This window comes from Vicugna pacos, chromosome 10, assembly GCF_048564905.1.
Source record: "Vicugna pacos chromosome 10, VicPac4, whole genome shotgun sequence".
NCBI lineage: Eukaryota > Metazoa > Chordata > Mammalia > Artiodactyla > Camelidae > Vicugna > Vicugna pacos.
In genome coordinates, this window is record NC_132996.1 from 62,382,568 (window position 1) to 62,406,842 (window position 24,275).

The 24,275-nt window shown below is 34.3% G+C and overlaps 2 protein-coding genes and 1 pseudogene across 2 annotated transcripts; 2 read left to right on the forward strand and 1 right to left on the reverse strand.

The window, feature by feature from the left end:
• Positions 1–9,960: 9,960 nt before the first annotated feature.
• Positions 9,961–10,884, forward strand: LOC102544982 (olfactory receptor 5T9-like; annotated as a pseudogene).
• A 6,816-nt stretch (positions 10,885–17,700) lies between these two features.
• Positions 17,701–18,711, forward strand: LOC102545243 (olfactory receptor 5T17-like). The gene has a single exon (XM_015247771.3). The coding sequence runs from the start codon at positions 17,716–17,718 to the stop codon at positions 18,709–18,711; it is 996 nt and encodes a 331-aa protein (XP_015103257.2). The 5' UTR covers positions 17,701–17,715.
• Positions 18,712–20,833: 2,122 nt separating this feature from the next.
• LOC102545500 (olfactory receptor 10AG1-like) lies at positions 20,834–21,808 on the reverse strand. Its single transcript, XM_015247772.1, has one exon. It carries the CDS (start codon positions 21,767–21,769, stop codon positions 20,834–20,836), a length of 936 nt encoding a protein of 311 aa, XP_015103258.1. The 5' UTR covers positions 21,770–21,808.
• Between the last annotated feature and the right edge of the window lie 2,467 nt (positions 21,809–24,275).

A 24,275-nucleotide genomic window follows, 5' to 3' on the forward strand; every position in this document is an offset into this window, starting at 1 on the left:
AAAAGAAATAAGAATACGGCACGCTCGCCCTTCCCCATGTGCAGCTGTAGCTCTTACTGTTTCTGCATACACTTTATTTGAAATGATTCTGGTTGCGTTTACCCATCAAAATAAATATCGTGATCATGAATCATCATAATGCAAGATCCTTATTTGTCTTATCCAAACATGCAGCAGAGATTTGAAAAATGCTTTTGACCTGTTGGCTGTTTAATTAACAATGACACAATTGAACGAATTACATCGATGATATCAATTCTCAAATCTCTTGCTATGTGTCATTGATCATTTTTATTTCAAAAGTATCATTTTAATATTATATCTAAGATAAAATACATGAAAATCAAAGTTGAAAACTGTAACTTATTTAAAAGGTGGGGAATAGACAATTGTCAAAAATATCAAAAGCAGAGGATATATTATTTTAACTAGAGTGTATGTGAGCAAATATATTTTAGGTGATTAATTACTGAAAACTACAGAGACCCAACTTTCTCCTATATTGAGATATACTTAGACAATCTAGGATATTTTTTTAAAGGTGATTAGCGTATTATGGCTTTAAATAGTATCTGGGAAAACGGAAAAGAAAAATGATTTTAACGAGCTACCATTCTGTTAGTAAAATGTTTGCAATAACATATTCTTGAATTCTGTTAATATCCTTATTTTATGTCACAGATGAAGACACCAAGGCTCAAAGGTTTACATGACTAAACTAAAAAAAAAAAAAAAAGCTCCCTTTGACCCCTAAGATTAACGAGCATTGTGACAAGTGTAATGGAATCCATAGCCATTTTAAAGAAGGAAAACTGCCAAGGAAAGACTCCATGGGGATCTGGCCGTCAGGACCCACTTTTGTCATTAGAATTACGGTGCTATTGCCTGTTAGGGTAGTGATACAGATGACTAAGAACAACCCCAACAGAAAAACACTGGAGATGAGGAGCGTCAGCAAAAGTCCAAGAAAAGAAGTTCAGTCCATGTGTTAGATTTTCTGCTGTGCTTTTCCCTGGTGTTGCATCTGTGGAAAGATGAAAGGCACCATGCGCTTTTCACTGTTCCTTCCCGACATTGCTCATTCTTCGGATTGTCACAGGTGTCCAGACTGGCTTTCATGACCACTGCAATTGTTTCTAATTTAAGAATGATTCCATTTATGTATTTCTCACTTTCCCAGTTTAGACCCTACTGATTATCACTGTAAAAGCTCCACTTTAGGTTCCTTTAGAGACATCCCGTATATTTTTTGAATAAAGCTCATGATAAACAAAGTATACTCTACTCAGCACAGCCACTGGAACATCATTGGCAGCTGTGAAGAAGACCCAGAGCTTTGCCCTATGATCTTACATTTAATTAACTGAACTTCTTGGCAATCCTGTTGTGCTTCTCTGTGCGTTTCCCATTCAGCAGCCCTGTATCAGAAAATGTCTTTTCTCACTCATATTCAGCTTCCTTTTTCAATCCTCATTCATCTCTCATCACTTGATCTTAAACACAAATGTATCTATTTTTCAGTTCATATTATAAGATAGTTAAAATATTTTTTAGGAAGGTTATTGTCCATGAGAATTAAGTATCTTTTGGTAGGACACTAAGTGGAAAGTGTAAGAGGGTTTTATTCAGAAAAATAAACTTGAGAACATTAACAAAGATGAAAACATTAAACTGGGTCAACACTGGGAAAATAGGGACAGACTGGAGGGTGTTCATTTCCTCTGTGTGTGGCAGGGGTGGCGGTGCACAGGGACAAAAGATGTCAGCTTTTAGTTTTACCCGTTGTACTCTGTGCACCACCACTATCTTTGTTGATCCTCAAAAAACAGTTCCTTAGTAATATTTTTTTAATTGAAGTACAGTCAGTTGCAATGTGTCAATTTCTGGTGCACAGCATAATGTCCCAGTTTCATATATTCATTGTCACATTATTTTTCATTAAATGTCATTACAAGATATTGAATATAGTTCCCTGTGCTATACAGAAGAAATTTGTTTTTTGTCAATTTTTACATAAAGTGATCAACATCTGCAAATTTCAAACTCCCAAATTTATACCTTCCCATCCTTTTTCCCCTGGAAACCATAAGATTGTTTACTATGCCCGTGAGTCTGTTTCTGCTTTGTAGGTGAGTTCATTAGTGTCTAGTAACTTTTTCTAACCTCTCTGTTCTTTAAAGATAAGGATACTGAAAATTGCTTAAGTTGGATAATCGGACCAATTGCACACAGGTTTGTGATGGGAAGTCAGTGCCTTTTCTTGTTTTAGAAACAACAGGTACCCGATTTCTTTGATTTATTATACATGTGACATTAAGCAATTATATAGACTTTCTAAATGCTGCTTCCTCTTTTGTGAGAATTGCATGGGGTAATATTGATAAAATCATCACCTATCAAGTAAAACTGATTATATATTATTTAGAGTTGTATAATAAAATTACAGTTATAATATATTCTTTGTAGTCATCAGTGTTAAAGCACATTAAGTAATACAATTGTATTTAAAGGACCATTGAGTCTCCTGTTGGTAATCACTTTTTTCCATTCTTCCCTTTCATCAGGGCCAGGTCTAGAGTGAGGGGAGTGAGGTTCCCAGAACATCAAAATTTAAGAGGCCCCCAGTCATGCTCAGGGCTGGCCCTGCACTTTCAGAGATCTTAGTGTGAGTGTCCTCTTCCTTATTTCACCCAAGGCATCTCTTGGATCCCCTACAAATCTCTTGGCTCACGTTTGCCCCAGTCTGTTTTTATCTCTCCATCTTGGTGGGACTGAACATTGCCCACCAGTTTAGCACAGGTATAATGTCATGGTAAGGGCTGTGACTCCTTTCCACTAAGGATCAGTATAGGTCTATTAAAATTACAGCATAGCTAAACAGTATTCGATCCAGCAATGAACTGAAGATGTAGGCACTATTTAAATGAAATCACCCCTTTTAAAAAGGAGAAGAGAATACATGAGAATTAATCCAGTCATATTTATCACTTTTAAGAACAACAGGATTTAATTTACATAATTTCTCTCTTATTACGTGCATATACTGACTTGGAAACATAATTTCTTTCTGTACAAGTCCGACTTTCTGATAGTTAAATTATGCACGTATACTCTGAAACACGTAAGATATGCATATCTTATTCTCAATAGTGAACAAAGTAGAAAAAGCAAATATTTATTCTGTGTGCCCTCACAAAATTATCTATATTATACCTCTAGCTTGTAAATGTTTATTAATCCTTATTAATCATGGAAAATAAATCTGAATGTTCTAAGACTGCTATTTTTAAACTCCAATCTCTGTATCCTGGAAAAATCCAGATGATTAAGGGGAGATGTGACAATAAAAAGTTACTTTTATGTTGGTCATATCAATATCTCTGCTCTACCTATTTCACTTACATTTGTCATTGAATATTAATCAGCAAGTTAAACTCTGAAAATTAATTTAAAAAGCAGTATTGAACTGAAAATTCTTTCATTATGCTACACATTTTTCATTTAAAACATTTATTTTTGTTTTCTTTAAACTAAATGTTCCCGGTAGTCCCAAAAGATGTAATTATAGTAACTGGATTATTTCATATTAAATCACATTAAAACATTATCAAGATTAAAATTAATTAAAAAATGCTTGCTACTGTCTCTTGGCTCAAAATCAAGTTTTTCTCCATTATTTATCATGCTTACAAAAATATATGTTATTCCAGTTCTTAGTATTTTAAAATAATTTAATATCATTATTTAATATTTTTGCTTAAATATAAATTATACTTAATTGAATCACAAATATATAGAAGCTCCTTTAATATGACACATTTGCTGTATACATTAAATAGTAAATGTTTTAAAAATCATGAACTAAAACTAGTAAAAGTATAAGTTAGTTCATATTTACCATTCTTATTTGAAATAATGCTGATTTATTTAATCACTGTAGAAGGTTTAAACATTTATATAACTTTAGGTGAAATCACTTATTTAATCAGACATCCAGCTGACCGTTAAAATATTCTGTTCTTTCCAAAAATAAAGGGCTTCTTAATAAATAGTTACATCTACCCCATGGGATCTCTTTGACCAGACACATTGTGTCTCCAATTAAAATCATCATTTGGCTCTCTGTGACTTGGCTTATTTTGTCTCTCCCAGATAGCACTCGCTCCACCCAGAGTACTTCATCTTCAGCCTCTCCATGGAACAGAGAGCTCAGCACATTTTACTTCTTGGACGTCAGCAGGTTGCTGAGCAGTGTAATGGGAGTCCATCTAAAACTGACACACGTCCAATTCGTACTCTGTTGTGAACACTCCTTATCGATCCTCTGTTCTATTAAACTAAGCCCCTGTCCCACTTTCCTGAACGTTTTTTAAATATTCTCTTCTGTAGTAGATTCCTTAATCAAAATTCAAGATTATGTCTGTGTAATAGCTGTAAATGCCCTGATGACAAATAATATTTTGGTCTATAAATCTTATATTTTATTGATTTCTACATGTGCACCAGGGAAACCCGAGAGATAGCTGTTGGGTTATTATATCCAGTTTAAAACTTAACTTTGGAGCCCCTGTTAATGTTAATGGGGGGAGATTCTTCTTTTTAATGCAGCATTTTGTCATCCTTCCTCAATTTCATTTCCAGTGTGAAAACACTTTGAAGTAGAAATAACACCAAATTCCATATAGGATGAAATAAAATATTTGAATTTCCCAACTGTGATAGTGGGAAAGATGCTAGAAAAATCATCTGTGCCTTCTGTGCTTCAACTCTGGGGGAAAAACATTATTTCCAATGTTTAGATTATTTAAGCATCTTGGCTTGGTGTCAGTTTCTCATGGCAAAAATAGGATTCGCTTCCTGTTCTTCAGTGAAAAATGATATCTAAGGTTTTATGATTACAAAGAGAAACTATTTCCAATCGGTGGAACTCCTATAGTATTGTGATAACAGAGAATGACTGTGAAGGTAATTGCAAAACGTCAGGAGCCATGTGGAGGAGATCATGGGAGGTGCATGAGGAGTGGGTGGTGAGAGAGGCTTCACAGACGTGACAGAGCACATTACAGGAGTGGGAGGCCAGCAGGTGCATATCCAAGAAGTAGCCACGCTGAAGAGGAGTTCTACAGCCTTGTAATTAACAGGCACAGCATCATGCATGAATAGAGAAATCTGATGCCATAAAATACAATGTTGAGAAGAAAACTCTAATAGAATTGAAAATTTATCATATAATAGAAACTACATACCAAATTGGCAAAATATGGGCATTTTAAAAACGTGTAATTGGGACAGCTGGGAAAACTTAGAGAAAGAAATACAGATTTGTATTCATATCTCATATTACAATAGGAACTGCTTCTAATGATACACACATTGACATGTTTTAGAAAGTGAAATAATGAAAGAGTTCAGAGTACACATTTTTATAACTTTGAAGCAAAGAAAGATGATCTAGCTTTGGCTCATCAGAATGCAGAACACAAAAGCTGAAAAAATGCACACAAAAATAATTCTACTTAGTAGACTTTTAGATTCTGTGATACACTTTCTCTTTATATATAAATACATTATATCATCTGACAATAATAGGAAGTATAGAAATTTTTACTTTCTCTTAATTCCCCACTTCCTGACCTGCACTCAAGAAGTAAGCAAGTTATAGCTATATAATATATATATTTAATTTTTTCTTCTCTTCTTTTTTCTTTTTCTTATTCTTTATTTTGTTAACTTAATGATAAATAAAATCTGTTTTCTAGATGAGAGTCATTGGTGCTATAAATGAGGTGCATTTATTTCCAGTCATGGTGGGAAAATATCCTTCAATCACTGACAGTCCGAACTAATTAAACACCACCCAAATATTGCAAATACAATATCATTCACATTTTTGAACTTGATTTATTTTATTAACTTCAATTAAATTATCTAATAATATATTTTTATATTTTTCCCAGTAAGATGAAACAACACAAAACTGGATTTTTGTCTTTAACACACTGCTGTAACCATATCATTTAAAAATGAGAAATCATTTTATATGTTCCAGGTTAGACCAGTCACCATCTAAATACCCTCGAATGACCACAGTCAACGCCACGTGAAACAAAATAATCCTTCAGCTATGCTGCGCCTGGATTCTTGACGCACACATTTATGAGACAGAGTAAAACGATATTATTCTAAGCTAATTTTTAATGCAACAGAAAACTGAAATAGAGACCTTCCATAACCACTACAACACTGACTTTCTTTGTAAGTTTTTTTCTGTCATTCCTCTCCATGGGCACCATGTATAGCCATTTGATCATTAGTCACTCTCACTTAATAATACGCTTTCCTCGAAATTATTGCATTAATGCATTTATATCTTTGTCTTTTTGGATCATATTGCTGATGCCTTGGTATTCGCCTAGACAACAAAAGAACTAGCTGGATAAATTTAGGTTATGTCAAAACTAAATAGTTTTTGCAAGTATTATGTTAAAGGAGAGAAAGATTAAAAAAAAAAAAAAAAGAGCCACACTCATCATTTACCAGTCCTGCCTGATTGAAAATGAATCCAAATGAGTTGACAGTATTTTAATGGAAAACATCTGAAGGGAAAAAAAAACAACAACAAAAACTTTTGGCTTTCTTAACAGTAACTTTTTGCTATTTATTTGTTTAGGACTAAAATGTTTCTCGTTTCAAATGTCATCTTTCTCAACCAGGAGGACTCAGAAAAATACAACAAATTTACCTCGTACATTGGTCTTAGTGTCTATTCTTCACCAAAAGAATGAACGGTTAAGTCCAGAAATCTTGGAAAAAAGCTGATTCTGTATTGGGGCAAAATAGTTAAATCCAGATCATATTATGTCTTTGAAAAAGCAAAAATGAATTCAGATGCTTTGCAATAGTAAAGAATAAGATATAAAATTATAAGGGTGTCACTAGTATGATCCTACCATATAGTTAAAGCTTTTCTACAGAGAACTGGGCTGAAAGGAAGAGAAACAGAACAGAGAAATGCAAAAAAAAAAAAAAAAACTAACTTTTTCAGACTCCAGTTCTCCTAAGGGCCATATTCATCTCTGCTAGTTTGTTAATTGGCCCTTAGGTTAATTATAAGTTAATTTTGAATCACAAAAGTTAACATCATTGGGCATTGAATGGTGAATACTTCTACAAATATAAGCCAGGGTCATTCAGAAATGACTTTCCAAAGGCTTACCAGACAGTGATTTTTATTAGCTGATGTCTTTTTGAAAAGAAGAAAAAATGTAGAGAGAAAGGAACAAGATATCCACAGTGACATAAATTATTAATAAGATATCTTATTTTTCAATAAAACAAGCCCTAATCACCAGTGAACTTGTTGGGGATGGTAGAATATCTGCTGAACATGAGATCTGATGAAAAATTAGCTTCTTGTTGGTGCCACAACCACTGAGGACATGTAGGGAAGTCCCCCATAGAACAGCATGGTGGGGAGTGAGTGAAGGTGACGGACGTACTCAGTTAATCTGCTCAGTAGCTGCAGGACACTGGATTATTTTCAGCCCAGTATCTTTTTTCTTTTTATGTTTTTCTTTCTTTTTTTCTCCCTCCCTTCCTTCCTTCTTTCCTTCCTTCTTTCCTTTCTTTTCTCCTTTCTTTTCTCTCTCTCTCTCTTTCTTTTCTCCTTTCCTCATTCAGATTCCATGGTCAACATTCCTTAACTACTAATTTAGACTATCTGGGTAAAGAACAACATCTATGTATGTTTCACAGTTCTTAAAAGAATTTCTTTAAGTACATAACCAGGTACTGATCCATAAATTAGTACATGGAATCCCCAAGAAAACATAAGACCCTATATGAATTAGAAATTTGATCTCTATCTCTGCCGGATCTCTAATAGTCTAAAGTTTACTACATAAAATAGTACAGTTATTTGCATACTGTACCATCTCTCCTGAAATACTTCTTATTAATGTATTTATGTATCTCCTCTATTAAGATCTCAATGAACATTTTAAATCTATCTTTCATATCCCTTAGAAGTGTAGCACTTTAAAATTTGAGTATCTACAGTAATCTTTATTTAATGATAATGAAGTCTGTCAAAGTTTATGCTTTCATATTATTTCATTATTTAAATGTTTACAAAATTTTGAGAGAAGTAAGCAAGTTACATTCCCAAGGAGGGGAACTGGATTTCAGAGAAGTAAAACCATCAGCCCTATGGCATATAGCCACAAGGTATCAGAGCTGGGTCTATGTTTTCTATCATTAATTAGGTATCTTTTCCAGTCCTATGCATATTCTTCTTCCACTGAGAGATCATTTTATACCAGAGGCTAAAGGGCATTGCTCCAGAATCATGCATTTTCTCTTCACAAAAAAGAAAAAGAACAAGGAAAAAGGAATTGTTTTGTTACTTTTCTATCCCATAAGAGAATTGGTGTGTTTTGTCCTTGAGGCATCCCTGAGGATGCATCAAGAAGAGCCAGAGGAACTGGTATGAGTCCAAATGCTTAATACTCATATCATCCTTTAATTGAGTGAGCAGATTATTTTCACAGGTAAGTGGGAAGGTTTTCATTACTTGGAAAATATTTTAGAAGCTATGATCTTGAATCTCAAACTAGATTCTATGCTTTAACATTTAACCCTGAGATAGAAATTTCTAGTTAATTCAGAATTGAATTAAGGATTGGATGCGGAATTTTACTGGAACACAGTAGGGGAAGTAGGAAAGACTCACTGCATACTTAGCTCAGTAGAGCTATAAATTAGAAATTGTTTTAATTACCTTGGTGGAAGATAACAATCAGAATAAGGGTAGTATAACTAAATGTCTTTATTAAATTTTTAGAAAAATTATTAAATGGAGAGAGTATTTATCAAACAGCCATTGGTCATATGCCCCCCCATACAAAGGTACAGCTATTTTTATAGTAATTGGAGTAACTTCATAAGCAACCATAATATATTAAATAAATAGCCATGAAATATTTTTGACAGAAATGTGTCTCAAAATATACTGAAGGATTTTGCAGAAATAATGAGTATATGTATAGGGCAAAAGCTTGAATGGTGTTAAGTTAAAATATGAAAATCAGTAACAATGAAATAAACTACAGTGGCCAAACATTAATAACTTATTTTTATATGTTTCAAGAAATAGAACTTTAATACAAAAAAAAAGAAAAGAAACAAGAAAGCAATGTTCTGATTTTGTTTGCAAACTAAGTGCATTTATTTCCAGAATAAAATCTGTTTACCACACCCAGAAGTACCAAAAAATGAGGTTAACCATAAAGAGAACATAAAATGGTTGGTTGGAAAAGGCTGCCTCAAATGGCAAGTTGAAAAGTAAGTCTAATTTATCCTATTTCTTAGTAATCTGGGGATATTTTACAGTTAAATAATTTTCACATTGATTTTTATCATTTAAATTCAGCACAGTCTTGTGAGGTGAGTGTATTTGTTTCCATTTTACTGGTTGTGGACTTCAGGCATACTGTAGAAAAATCTAGAATTAGCATTCAAGTGTGTACTTTCTACCACAATATTTTTGGATTATAAATTCCTATATTCACCTGTCTTTATGAATGTTAAGATGATGTGATATGAAAACAGGAGGTAGTAAATTTAAAAGAGAATAAACTGGAAATTAAACCACAGAAATCAGCGCTATTTTTAATGTGACAAATTTAACCAACAACTGAATGAATTAAATTCTTTAATTTATCTGTACAGGGTAATGCATCCACTTGGATTCAACTTCTTCATCACTGCCTATTCCCTCACTGCAAAGGATTTCACTATGTTCTTCTAAGAATTATACCTAAAAGGATATGACGGGGTGGGGGGGACTTAATTTTCATTACCCATTGCCTTTAGAACTTAAAAATAAAAACTAAACTGTCAGGGTCACTGTCAGATTTAGATTTTCACAGGATTCAGTTGAAAAATGTGACTGAAGACACCATGTTTATATTGGTGGGCTTCACAGATGATTGTGAGCTGCAAGCTTTCCTATTTTTACTATTTCTAGCAATCTATCTTTTTACTCTGATAGGAAATTTGGGACTGGTTATGTTGGTTATTGTGGATTCTCGGCCCCACAACCCTATGTACTGTTTTCTGAGGGTGTTATCATTCTTGGATGCCTGCTATTCTTCAGTTGTCACCCCCAAAATGTTGGTCAATTTCCTGTCAGAGAATAAAATCATTCATATCTTGGATGCACAGCACAGAAATTTCTCTTTGTTACTTTAGGGACCACAGAATGCTTCCTCTTGGCCACAACAGCAGATGATCGCTACGTAGCAATCTACAACCCCCTCCTGTATTCAGTGCACATGGCATCCAGGGTCTATTTGCCACTCATCACTGCTTCCTATATTGGTGGCATCTTGCATGCTTCTGTGCACACAGTGGCCACATTTAGCCTGTCCTCTGTGCGTCCAATCAAATTAGACACGCCTTTTGTGACATCCCCCCTCTCCTCGCTCTTTCTTGCTCTGACACTCGCACAAACCAGCTTCTCCTCTTCTCCTTCGTGGGCTCTGTTGAGACAGTCACTATCCTGATGGTCCTGATCTCCTATGGCTTCATTCTGCTGGCCATCCTGAGGGTGCATTCTGCCGAAGGGAGAAGGAAAGCCTCTTCTATGTGTGCCTCTCACCTAACTGCAGTGCCCATTTTTCACAGTACAGTTCTCTTCATGTACATGAGACTGGGTTCCAACTCATGTTGGACCTTGACATGATAGTGTCTGTATTTTACAGTATCGTGATTCCCGTGCTGAATCCCATCATCTACAGTCTGAGGGACAAAGATGTCAAAGAGGCCATGAAGAGAGTGTTTGGGAAAAATTGGCTTGTTAATAAAGTATATTTTTCACACTAAATATTAAATTGAAAGAATTTAAGCCTAATGTTTATTGTTGTTATATCAAAAAAGTTATATTTAAACTGTTTTAGTGTATTAGTGCCTTTCTGTCATTCTTGGATATTTTAAAATGAAGATTATATTCAACCCATCACCTATGTGCCTTTTACACAAGCAGGAAACTGTGACTATCTGTGTGTCTATCTCCACATCATGTGGATATGTGTATATGTCTGTGATTACATATATGAAGACTACAAATATTTGGTTTCATTGATTTAAATGTCTATCTTCTCACCAGTGTCATAGTATCTTTTTGAAGTGCTTTATAAGTGAATAATTAATAAGTAAAATGTAATAATCACTACAAATCTAGAATGCTAAAGAGGTAATAGCAGATTTTGGTATGAAAAGCGCAAGTTACAATTTTTCCTGGCTTCACTTAGAATGATGTAATATCTTGATTGTCTTAGCTATGTGTTAAATCTTGAAGTTCAATTATGGGAGTCCTCCAATACTATTTTTTACTTTCAAAATTGTTTTGAATTCCTTAGTTCTTTTGCATTTTCAAAAAAAAAGAAATATAATTACATTTTCTGTTTCTGTAAAACTGCTTGTTTACGTTTAATTGGGGCTACATTTGGGACTGCATTTAATAAGTAGAGCCTTTGTTTACAATTGGGCTGGCTACAGAAATCTTTTCTTTCTTTCTCTCTTTCTTTCTTTCTTTCTTTCTTTCTTTCCTTTTCTCTCTCTCTCTTTCTTTCTCTTTTTTCTCTTTCTTTCTCTCTTTCTTTCTTTCTTTTATTTTCTTCTTTATTTTTTTCTTTTCTTCTTTCTTTCTTCCCATCTTGCTCTCCTCTCCTCCCTCTCCCCTCCTTTCCTCTCCTCTCCTTTCCTTTCCTTTCCTTTCTTTCCCACCTTTAATCCTTTCTTTTCTTTAACACTCAGAGTCTATGATCAACATTTCCTAATTACTAATTTAGAATCTCTGAATGTAGACTGGAGGCATCTATGCCTTTTTCACAATCTTTTGAAAATGTCTTAAGCACTTTGCCAGGTACTAATCTATAGAGTATATATGGAACCCTAAGAAAAGATAAAGTTCTGGGCAACTCAAAAAGTTTGGCATCTGTCTCTGCCAAATCTCTAATGTCAGGTGTTCTGTTACATAGAATATAAAGTCACCTCTGTACCATACCGTCTCCTGTCATCTTCCAAGTCATGCATTTATATCTCGTCTCTTCTTTTATTTTTTTAACATTTTTATTGATTTATAATCATTTTACAATGTTGTGTCAAATTCCAGTGTAGAGCACAATTTTTCAGTTATACATAAACATATATATTCATTGTCACATTTTTTTCTCTGTGAGCTACCGTAAGATCTTGTGTATGTTCGTCTCTTCTTTTAAACTTCCCACTGCAGTTTAATATATTTAGATTGCATCGTTAAGCAGTTTATTTCTCAAACCACTTAGAAATGTAGCCCTTTAAAATTTAAGTAACTATAGTAATCTTTATCAAATGATAATGAATTCTGTCATAGCTCATGCTTTCATGTAATTTCATTGTGCACATGTATAAAGGATTTTGAGAGAAGTAACAGGTTATATTACCAGGAAGTGACAGGTTTCATGGAACCTAGGTATTTAGGGTCAGAGCCAGGATTATGTCCTGTCCTCTATCACAGGTTTATTTTCCAGCTCTGTACATATTCATTTTCCACTGAAGGATTATTTTATACCAGAGGTTTTGGTGTATTTATGTAATGATTTTGATACAAGAGTTTATTGTTCCAGAGCCATTTGCTCATTTAGTATGGGAAAAAAGTAAAAACAGCTTGGTAATTTTCTGTCCCAGAGGAGAATTAGTGTGTTTTCTCCTGGAGACATCCCTGGAGACCTCAAGAAGATCTCAGAAACCTAGTATAAGGGTCCAAATGCCTAATATTCAGAGCACACTGTCATTGAGTGTGTAGTTTATTTCCACAGGTAAGAGGAAAGGTTTTTCATCACTTATAAAATAATCTAGAAACTATAATCTTTTCTGAACTAGATTCTATTCTTTAATATTCTGTGTAGAAGTTTCTAGTTAACTCAAATTGAATTAAAAGTTGAATCAGAAACACCATGGAACATAGCAGAACAAATAAGAGACACTCTCAATATATTTAGATAAATAAAGATATAAATTAGAAAATTGGTTTAATTTTCCTTGATGGAAGATAATAGTTAGAATGAGGCTGGTAGAAATAAAAGTCTAATTTAAATTAAGAAAATTATTAAATGGAGAGAAAATTAACTATCAACCAGCCATTGGATATATGCCATTTTGGAATCATGATTTTTTTGTTCTCCTAGAAGAAAACAAATATGTTTTAAATTTATTTTATTAGAAAGCTGACTGATCTAGAAGTCAACTCTGGTTTTTGTTTGATTCGGTTGGTTTTAATATCCTGGTCCTTAACCTTGGTGGCTTTATCCATGATATCAAATACTTAAAGAAGTTATTTGGCCTTATTTCTAGGGGATAACATTTCCAAATTATGGCATGTCCCAGTGAGTCTGCAGTATGGTCAAATGGAAAGAGCTTAATGTGTGGCAACAGCAGATCTTGAATCTGCATCTTGGTTCTGCTAGTAACTTATTATGTGAACTTGATTAGCTTACATGTCTAACCTGTCCTTTGTTTTCTTGTCTATGAAAGGATGCTGAATTAGTTATTTTGCAGGTTGCTATGTAGATTATGTAAGATAAAGTTCCCAGCATTTCTAACATCTAGTATCCACTTAGTAACACGCGGTAGCTGCTACACCAGCTTTCACTCTTCTCAAGATTAGCGTTTGCAATACTGTTCACGTGGATGTTTAGACTGTATGTTTTCCGATTGTTTGAGAAGGGAGAAGCTTATTTGATTTTGGTTTTCCAGAATGATGATATTTTATTAGAAATATGGGCTGCATATCTTTGTTTTGGTAGACTCTCTCTCTCAGAATGGTACCAGCTAGGGAAAAACACAATCAGTTCTAATTACCTTAAATATTAGTTGAAGAAATGTCTGTAATGGAGCATCTTGGATGCAGGAGATAAACTGCACACATCTTGTTTATCATTCCTCCAGCTCCCTGCAGTGAAGTTGATAATTGCTCAAATGGGGAGATACTGAGGGTTATAAGAAAGTTATTTTGGGCAAAATTATCAGTGAGATTTAAGTAAACATACTGATATTTTACTGACATGCCTAAAGTCAGAATGCGTTGAGATAGATGCATTTTAAAAATGTCTGATACCACTAAATACTGGTATTTAGTGGGCTTTATCTCATTAAAATGGCATTTTAATATATATTAATGTTGTATAGCAGACATGTGTGACTGAAAGAAGCAATACTTAGCTTCTGGTTTGGGCCCATTCTTTGTCCAATGCTTTGATGAAAATTTGATTTTTATGGCTCCCTGTTTATCTGTTGTAATTAAGTCAAATTTGGAAGTCATATTTCATATATATGCATTCTTCACACATAATTAATGCTTTGATTTAATAAAACATATTCAACACATCTCATAAATAAGCCCTCTGTGACTATGCCATGTTTATATAGTTGTAAAAGATATGTCTGGAAATTTGCACCATCTTATTTATTCTTTAGTTTGAAAGGGTAAGTTTACTTTTCCAAGGTCACATTGTCACTCTGTACTAAATCTGAGATTTTAGTATTATTTTCGATTTCAACTATAATGTTCTTAATCTTCCACAATTGTTGGATCTTGGACACATAATTTAAATAAAGGTTAGATGTGTAATCCAGCTGAAAATTTCCTGTGTATGTCAATTAATATGTATGGTCAACCTTTAAGCAATGCTGAAGTTGGAGGTGCTGACTCGCATGCAGTCAAAAATCCACATATAATTTTTGACTCCCCCAATACTTAATGACTAATAGCCCACTGTTGACCAGATGATAACATAAAAATTGGATTAACACATGTATTTTATAAGTTATATGTATTGTATACTGTATTCCTACAATAAAGTAAGCTAGAGAAAAGAAAATGTTAAGAAAGTCATAAGGTAGAGAAAACTCATTTACTGAACTGTACTGTAGTTATCAATACTGTAAGTTTACATTGTCTGTTTACAATAAGACTCATTTGTCAATACTTACATCAATAGTGCCTTATATGATACAAAACTAGATGTTATATCTATTAATAACATCAGACGTCAAAAATTTAAGATAATGTGAAAAATAAATTAATATTTATTTACAAGCAAAATGATTCATGTATTGGTAATGAAGAACCAGCAATACGATTGCTTCCTGGTAGCCTAGTCTATACAGTAAGATATGAATCATGATAAAATATTTATGGCATAGAATATTACAGTCATATTTATCATAAAGTACTGAAAACATTGTTACAATAAAAAACGCACCTGTGATGATACGGTGTGTGCAATATCTTCATTTACAAAAGGAGAGGCATCCTGTAAGGAAATGTAAATCTTTGAAAGCAAGTTATAAAACAGTAACACATTGTTAATTTTATTGTTAACATCACTCATCTTAGGCCTATGTAAAGATAGCCTAGTATCTATGTATATTTTATGCATTCATGACATACCTAATTAATCCTTAATTTTTCAATATTTCTAGGCTGCACAGTTTTCCTGCAAGATTTTTCTTCAAATTGTTCCAAATCTTCAAAAAATTTTCCAACATATTTGTTAAAAAAAATCCACATATAAGTGTGTCCATGTAGCTCAAACCTGTGTTGGTCAATGATCTACTGTATTTTTTAATGGGTTATTTTTGCAGACCAACTATTGGCGCAGTTTTCAAAATGTGCTTGTGGAATATCTTTCTTTCCACTGTGCTTTTAGGTATCTGCCTAATTCCTGTTTTGTCTCTGACTGTCTTTAGTAAATAGTTTTGTATACTATCCATGCATTCTTGAAAAAGAGCAAAAGAGAAAGAGAGAGAGAAATGAAGATACATAGATAGATAGACAGACAGAGGTGAAAGAGAGAAAACAAGAAAATTTTAAAACATAAGTGTATTATTCATGATACCTAAACTATACATTCACACATTTGCATGTTATTAATTGATGGTTTTATAAGTTATTTTATTAACATAATCATTCAAACTAAGCTAAAATTTCATGTATGTGATTTCTCATAAGTAATGTGTGAGTTGTCTCAATTAACACAGAAGTCACTATTTAAGTTAATGATATTATTTTACTCTAGAAATCTGTGAGGATTAAGTCATGTTCTTTGTTCGTTTTTATTAGAACCCACACTTATAAAGCTAATTATTATTGCACTAGGAAAATTTTCTGTGTAAATCTGGAAAGATGTTTCTGTGAAAATAAAGACGTACAATTTTATTTTTACTCTAATAGTTGTTTTGCTTCTTCTCTTCTTGATATATGGGAGCCTCAATAAAGCAAAAATATAGTTTCATGTTAGGAATCTAAATCATTTGTAGGTCACTGAATTCAACTCTGTCCTAAGCAGGGCAGGTTTTCACTCCTTTATTGCATTTCGGTCTGTGACACTCAGAGGAAAAACAAGAGTCACCAGGCTGAAATCATGCCCCTAAATATGGTAGGTGCAATATTAAATTATGTTTCAAAGAGGGGGGCTTTAGGTCCAGATACTGGTGACTCTTGAACAAGCTGTGTATTTGTTACGCACTTTCCTTTCTTCAGACTCCAGGGAATAAGCAGCACTCTGACCATGTAGGGAAATATGGCAGTAATAAAACACCACAGTGTGGCTTCATAAAGGTGCAATTCTTTTAGCAATATGTTCTGAAAGCTTATTATATATTATCAGGTGATATTTATTTTACAGTAATTATAGAAACTCGAGATGCAACTCTAATATATGAAATGAATGGCCATAATTTATTTTTGACAGAAATATGTCTCAAAAATACACGCAAGGACTTTGCAGGGATAAAGACTGTGTGCATTGAAAAAGGCTTTACATTGGCACGTAGTTAAAATCTGACAAACATGATGAGTATAATGAATTGTGGAAGACAAAATGGACAAACTTAATGGTATGTCTTTCAAAGAAGGGAAGCAGAAAAACAAACCACAAAACCACCGCAACAACAAAATGCTGTATTTCTTGGCCAACAAGCTGTATTTACCGGCAAAGTAACGTCTGCTGTTCTGTTCACCACTGTTTTAGAAATACTAACAAGATGGGAAAATAGTCAGAAGAGAGGATATCAGATGGTTTGGTTGGAAAAGGCTGCCTTGTATGACAAGTTGAAAAGCGAGTCTAACTTATCCCATTTAGTCATCTGGAAGTACTTTGAAATTTATGAATTTCCACACTGACATTTACCATTTAAATTCAACACCATCTTGTGATGTAAGTATGTTTGTGTCCATTTTACCAGTTGTGAACATTAAGGAAAGGCATAAACTATAGAAAATCTAGGGTTAGCACTCAATGTATAATTTCTAACCCACTATTTTCTGATTTAAAAATTCCTATATTCATTTCCCTTTGTGATTTTTTGAAATGATATAATAGGAAAACAGTAGGCAATAAATTTAACAGAAAATAAACTGGAATTTTAACCATATAAATTAGTGTTATTTTTAACATGACAAATCTAACCAACAATGGAATGAAAAAATTTCTTTAATTTATTTTACAGGGTAATGCATCCGTGTGGACTCAAAACTTCCTCATCACTGTCTATTCCCTCACTGCAAAGGATTTCACTGTGTCTTTCTAAGAATTACATCTAAGGGGATGTTAGTGTGACGACCCTATTTTCACCACAGATTGCCTTTAGAACTTAAAAATCAAAACTAATATGCCAGGGTTGCCATCAGATTTAGATTTATTCAGGATTCCAATAAAAAATATGACTGAAGTCTCCATGTTTATACTGATGGGCTTCACAGATGATTGTGAGCTGCAAGCTTTCCTATTTTTACTATTTCTAGCAATCTATCTTTTTACTCTGATAGGAAATTTGGGACTGGTTATGTTGGTTATTATGGATTCTCGGCTCCACAACCCTATGTACTGCTTTCTGAGTGTGTTATCATTCTTGGATGCCTGCTATTCCTCAGTTGTCACCCCAAAAATGTTAGTCAGCTTCTTGTCAGAGGATAAAACCATTTCGTATCTTGGATGCGCAGCCCAGATGTTTCTCTTTATTGCTTTAGGGACCACAGAATGCTTCCTCTTGTCCGCAATGGCGTATGATCGCTACGTTGCAATCTACAACCCCCTCCTGTATTCAGTGCACATGGCACCCAGGGTCTATTTGCCACTCATCACTGCCTCCTATGTTGGTGGCATCTTGCATGCTTCTGTGCACACAGTGGCCACATTTAGCCTGTCCTTCTGTGAGTCCAATCAAATTAGACATGTCTTTTGTGACATCCCTCCTCTCCTCGCTCTTTCTTGCTCTGACACTCATGCAAACCAGCTTCTACTCTTCTCCTTCGTGGGCTCTGTTGAGACAGTCACTATCCTGATGGTCCTGATCTCCTATGGCTTCATTCTGCTGGCCATCCTGAGGGTGCACTCTGCCGAAGGGAGAAGGAAGGCCTTTTCTACGTGCGGCTCTCACCTAACTGCAGTGTCCATTTACCATGGAACCATCCTCTTCATGTACGTGAGACCGAGTTCCAGCTACTCCTTGGACCATGACATGATAGCATCGACTTTTTATACCATTGTAATTCCCATGCTGAATCCCATCATTTATAGTTTAAGGAACAAAGATGTCAAAGAGGTGATGAAGAGAGTGGGGAAAAAATCATTTGTCACTAAGGTATATTTGCACACTAAATGCTAAACTGAAAGAAATTAAGACTGATATTATTGTCCTCATGTTAAAAATTATAATACAAGATTTTTTTTGGTATATTAGTGCCTTGTGTTTCTTCTCAGACATTTCATAAATAAAGATCATAGTCAACACAGCACCTGTGCAGTGTGTACACATGCAGAAAATAATCATCCATCCGCTTCTTACTAAGTTTACACACACACATGCACACACATGTGCCTACTGATACTGGTTATATTATTTTGTCTGGATTACCACAACAGAGTACATAAGACTGTGTTGCTAAACAACAGAAATCTATTTTTTCACTGTTCTGGATGCTAAGCATTTGAAATCAAGGTGTGTCCCGGCTTGATTTCTTCTGGGCCCTCTCTCCTCAGCTTGCAAATGCTCATCTTCTTTTTCTGTTTCCCTGTGATCTTTTCTCTCTGGGCATCTGTATCCTAATCTCCTCTTCTTATAAGATTGACAGCCATATTGAATTAAGACCCACCCTAAAGATAAAATTAAAAAAAAAATTAATTGACATGCCATCAGTTACAATGTGTCAATATCTGGTGTACAGCACAATGTCCCAGTCATGCATATACATACATATATTCATTTTCATATTTTTTCAGTAAAGATTATTACAAGATATTGAATATAGTTCCAGATATTAAATAGAAGACTTTTGTTTTTTTAATCTATTTTTATATATAGTATTTAATAGTTGCTTAAAGATATAATTTTTATTTAATTACCTCCTCAAAAACCCTCTCTTCAAATAGTTAAATTCTCAGGTAAGGGGATTAGGACTCCAATATACAAATACTGGGTTTATTTAAACACAAACACATGGGCATATAGCCATGTAACTCTGTATATTAAAATGTACAGTGTTATTTTTCATCCCCATATAACTAAAACTGGATAGGCTCCCATAGTTAACATTTGTAAGTAGCATTATAATTATATTTTACTGGCTTGAACAAACACACCTCATCCATAGCTAAACCATAGCTTGCATAACCTCAATCCACACTCCATGTAGTTACCTGACTCCAGATCAAAGAACTCTGCTTCATCCCTGGATCAATACATTTGCAGCAAATTAATCTGTCTTTGGCTCAGTGACCACAGATCTGTGTCCAAATTCCTGGTGTCATTACCATGCCATTTGAGAGGGTGAATTTCTCCTGTACCTTCCAATTTTTTATTTTATCCAGAGCATGGACTTTAAATCCATTATTTATTGCCTCAGAAAACAGAGCCTAAGTATTAGCATTTATGAAGATTATATCTAAGGACCACTCATGTTCCATCAGCCAAAGGTTGGCTCAATTGAGAATCAGGGTGGAAAGGAGGGAGGGTAGAGCTCAGTGGTAGAGTGCGTGCTTATCGTGTGCAAAGTCCTGGGTTCAATCCCCAGTACTGCCATTAATTAATTAATTAAACTAATTACCCCCCTCAAAAAAGAGTCCATGTGGGAAGGAATAACAAAAAAATCATGGGTAAAAGAAGAAATAGTGTATTGGGGGCCATTATCATATAGGTGTAGCATGATTTTTTTAATGATTCCATAATTTTCTATTATATTTATGTACAATTTTTATTAAAATATTTCTCAATATGTCCATTCATTTTTTCATTTTTTTGCTTAGAAAAATAGTGCTGCAATATGCATTATATTACACATTGATCATTTATATTAATCCTTCCTATACTTATTTCCTTAGGCATTTAGGCTTTTATTTCTATAAAGAAATCAAAAATGACTCTGCAGCATCAAAGAATATTTTGGTTTTTGTAATAGAGGGTGTTCAGGTAGTGTCTAGAAAGTCATCCAAAAAAAGAGAAAAATGGAATAATTTCAATTATAGCACATACTGCATAAAACATCATCTTGTTAGTTACACATCTCAATTTACTAGTTTACAGTGAGGTGGAAACTGATCTTTAAAAGCAAAACATTGCTAAATAAATGAACACAATTGACATAAATGTGAGGACATGAGGCTCTGCTAAAAAGGAAATCACATCATTAGCTTACTTAAAAATTGAGGACAATACAGAAAAGTAGATTTCAATTAAGTCTACATACAAATTAAATTCATAAAAGAATAATTTCTATGTTATTTCAAATGTCTCACAATGCTGATAATTTGGGAAGAAATTTCCTCATTGCCTTTCTAACATCTTTGTTCCGCAGACTATATATCATAGGATTGAATAATGGAGTCAAAATGGTGTAGAAAAGAGAGAGCAGTTTGTCTATTCCTGCATACTGATCAGATTTAGGTTTTAAATAAGCAACAGTGGCTGATCCATAGAACAAAACTACCACTGTGATGTGGGAAGAGCACATGGAAAAGGCTTTGATCCGCCCTGTGTTTGATGGCAGCTTCATGATGGTGGAGATAATTCTCATATAGAAACTAAGTATCAACAAAAAGGGAACAGTGACAAACAACACAGCAAATAGATAGACCACCATCTCATTCACAAAGATGTCTCCACAGGCCAGCTTCAGTAATGGGGGGATGTCACAGAAGAAGTGACTGATTTGATTAGAACCACAAAAGGACACAGAGAAAATCTGCCATGTTTGTCCTATCTGGACTGGAGCTCCACTGATCCAGGAGGCCACCACCAGCTGGACACAGGCCCTGTGGTTCATGACGAGGGGATAGTGCAGAGGGTTACAAATGGCCACGTAGCAGTCATAGGCCATCACAGCCAGCAGGAAACACTCCGTGGCTCCCAGCATAAGGAAGAAGCACATTTGTGTGGCACAGCTGAAAAAAGAAATACTTCCTGTCTGGGTCCAAAGGTCCATGAGCATCCTGGGAAGAGTGACAGACACATAACAGATCTCTAGGAAGGAAAGATTGCTGAGGAAAAAATACATGGGCGTCTGAAGAGCAACATCTGCTCTTGTTACCAGAACTATGATGCCATTCCCCAACAGGATGACCAAAGAGATGACTGAGAATACCCCAAAAAGCAGCCAGTGGAACCTGGGAATGTCAGAGAAGCCCAGGAGGACAAATTCCATCACTATAGTCAGGTTTGTTCCTGTCATTTTCCAATTATTTTCTCTCTGTGGATTTACATTTCTTGGCTGTATTTTCCTCTTTTGTAATTGAATTGGGACATGGGCTTTGGTCTTAATAAGTTTAGTTACTTTCTGACACTTGTGTTCTGTGGTTCTGGCAGATCTGTTGTGAAACCAGGAGCTATAAACTCATCTGCAGGAAAAAAAAAAGCAATTCAGTAAATAAAATGCTTAAATGATTTATGCTAGATCTGTTAATTATACCAATAAGATCTGTATGCCTACATATTTTGTTTAAATTATGGTGTGAGAAGCAAGAATGCAGATAAGCGATTTCTGCCATTCAAAACCTCAACTCAGCTACTAGTTGGCCACTTCTGTGAATTTTTTGTCTAATCAAGCTGGTCTATAATATAATATCTGACCTCTAACATCACACATAATGTTCCACTGACTATATACTTGTCTTCTTTGCCCTTGTCTTTAAGGATTCATTATTCATGCTGTAAAGTATAGAGCACAAGGCTCTGCCCTAATATGTTACTCCATAGATGCTTTTGAAAAAGTGGAAACGGAAGTGAGAAAAATAATGAAACCTACAAGAATAAAAGCCGAATCTTTTATTTTCAATGTCATAATGTTCTATCAATACCCATTCTAATTTACTGAATTAAAATAAATCTTATTGCTTTAAAAAACACACATTTTTGATATTTAACTATTTTTAACTTTAAAAATATTTGGGCATGTTTCATTATTTTAAGCCAAAAGCAAATGTTCCTAGGGAAAAGTAAAATCAATTAAAAAAAAATTTTAGCAAATGTAGTCAGATACTGTGTCCAAATCCTTCCCTGTTTGTGGTCCATTTGGGCCAAAAAAGTTGAACCAAATATTGTTCTGCAGTAAAATATAATTTGGAATAAATAAATGCTTCACATATTCCCCAGTAGAAGGAGTTTCCCTAATAAAAGGTGATTCCTTCTCACAGAAATACTTTTATTTAAAATGGCAACATTTACTTTATTATCAGTATAGCAAAATGTGTTTAATTAATTTCAATGTAATACACCATTCTTTCATCATAGATTTCTTAATAGGTTATTTCTTAAAATGAAAAATGTTTTAACATTATTATTATTATTATTGTTAACATGGGGCAAATTAGAAATTTATATATTTCAAATGCTTCAAACACATTCACTTTTTAATTCAGAACATCAGAAATCTAGCTTAAATAATGCAATCTTAAATAATAAGTATCTTTTCAACCATAGTTATTCATGATTTTAGTTGTTTGAAATTATTAAATCTTGATCCTGAATTAACTTGAATGAGAATATCAACATATTGATAGTTTATATTTACCTTTCTCAATTTTTCTGAAGATGATTCTTTTTCATTGATGAAATTTTTATATTTTAAAATGTTAAATTGCTAAGGATCTATAGGGTTTTTGATCAAGAACTTAACCTGCTTTTAAAGAGCCTGGCTCTTTACGGAGGAAGTGATCACTTCTCCCCCATGGGAGTATCTCTCTTCCCTCTTTATGTCTAAATTGCTAGTTAATGCTCTTGTATGCAATTAATCTGGAGTGTTTTTGCAAACGAATTATCCATGGTGGACCAGACTTTCCTGCAGGCTCTCTGCAGAGTATAATTTCATGCACTCTCCATTTCCTAAATACAGTTAGTGGGCGTGAATGTCTTAGAAGAACAAAACACTCTAAATGGTCCCACATTACCAGCAGAAAATGTTCAAATTCTTTATCCAATGATATCTTATCTGTGTTATTTTATTTTCCATAGTTCCTCTGAATAGACCTTTTCAGCAAATTGTGTATTGTTAACATTATCTGGACATGTTCCACTTATTTTCTCATCTTTAAGGGGTACTAGTTTTAAGATATAGATGTTTGTGGTTGTGGGTTAAGTTTGTGAAGACAAAGGCAATTCTGTACTACAGAAACTAAAATTACTTTATGCAAATTATGATTTTCTCTCAGACTGTATGGGAATCCCTGAATAGACACACCCTGCTCATTAATAAACCCTGTAAACAAGGATCAAGAACAATTATTATCTATAAAAGTTTGAAAATTAAATATCCTTCATTCTTATTGCAACATTTAACGATTTAACGTTTCTCAGTTTCAACCATCCGTGCATTTCGTGGGGAGAACCACATTAAGCCTGACCTGGCATCTCCAGCCCAGCCCAGCTTCACATTTGACTGTGTTTTGCTGTTGTTCCTGCAACAGCGTCATTTTCCACCCCTGGGCTTCTGCTCATCTTCACGTCCGGAGAATATTTCTTTCAACTCTGGTCCTCAATGTTTTTCCTTTTTTGGGAGGTTATACTCCCTGTCACGTCTTTCATTGCACTTGTATTTGGAGATGTTTGGCACTTTCAAATGTCTGACCTCTACCAGCTAGACCCCAAGTCCACTGGACCCCAAGACCACAACTGGATCCCAAGGCCCACCGCCAAGGAAGTAGAATTAAACTCTACATATGAGAATAAAGACTGTGTTCTCT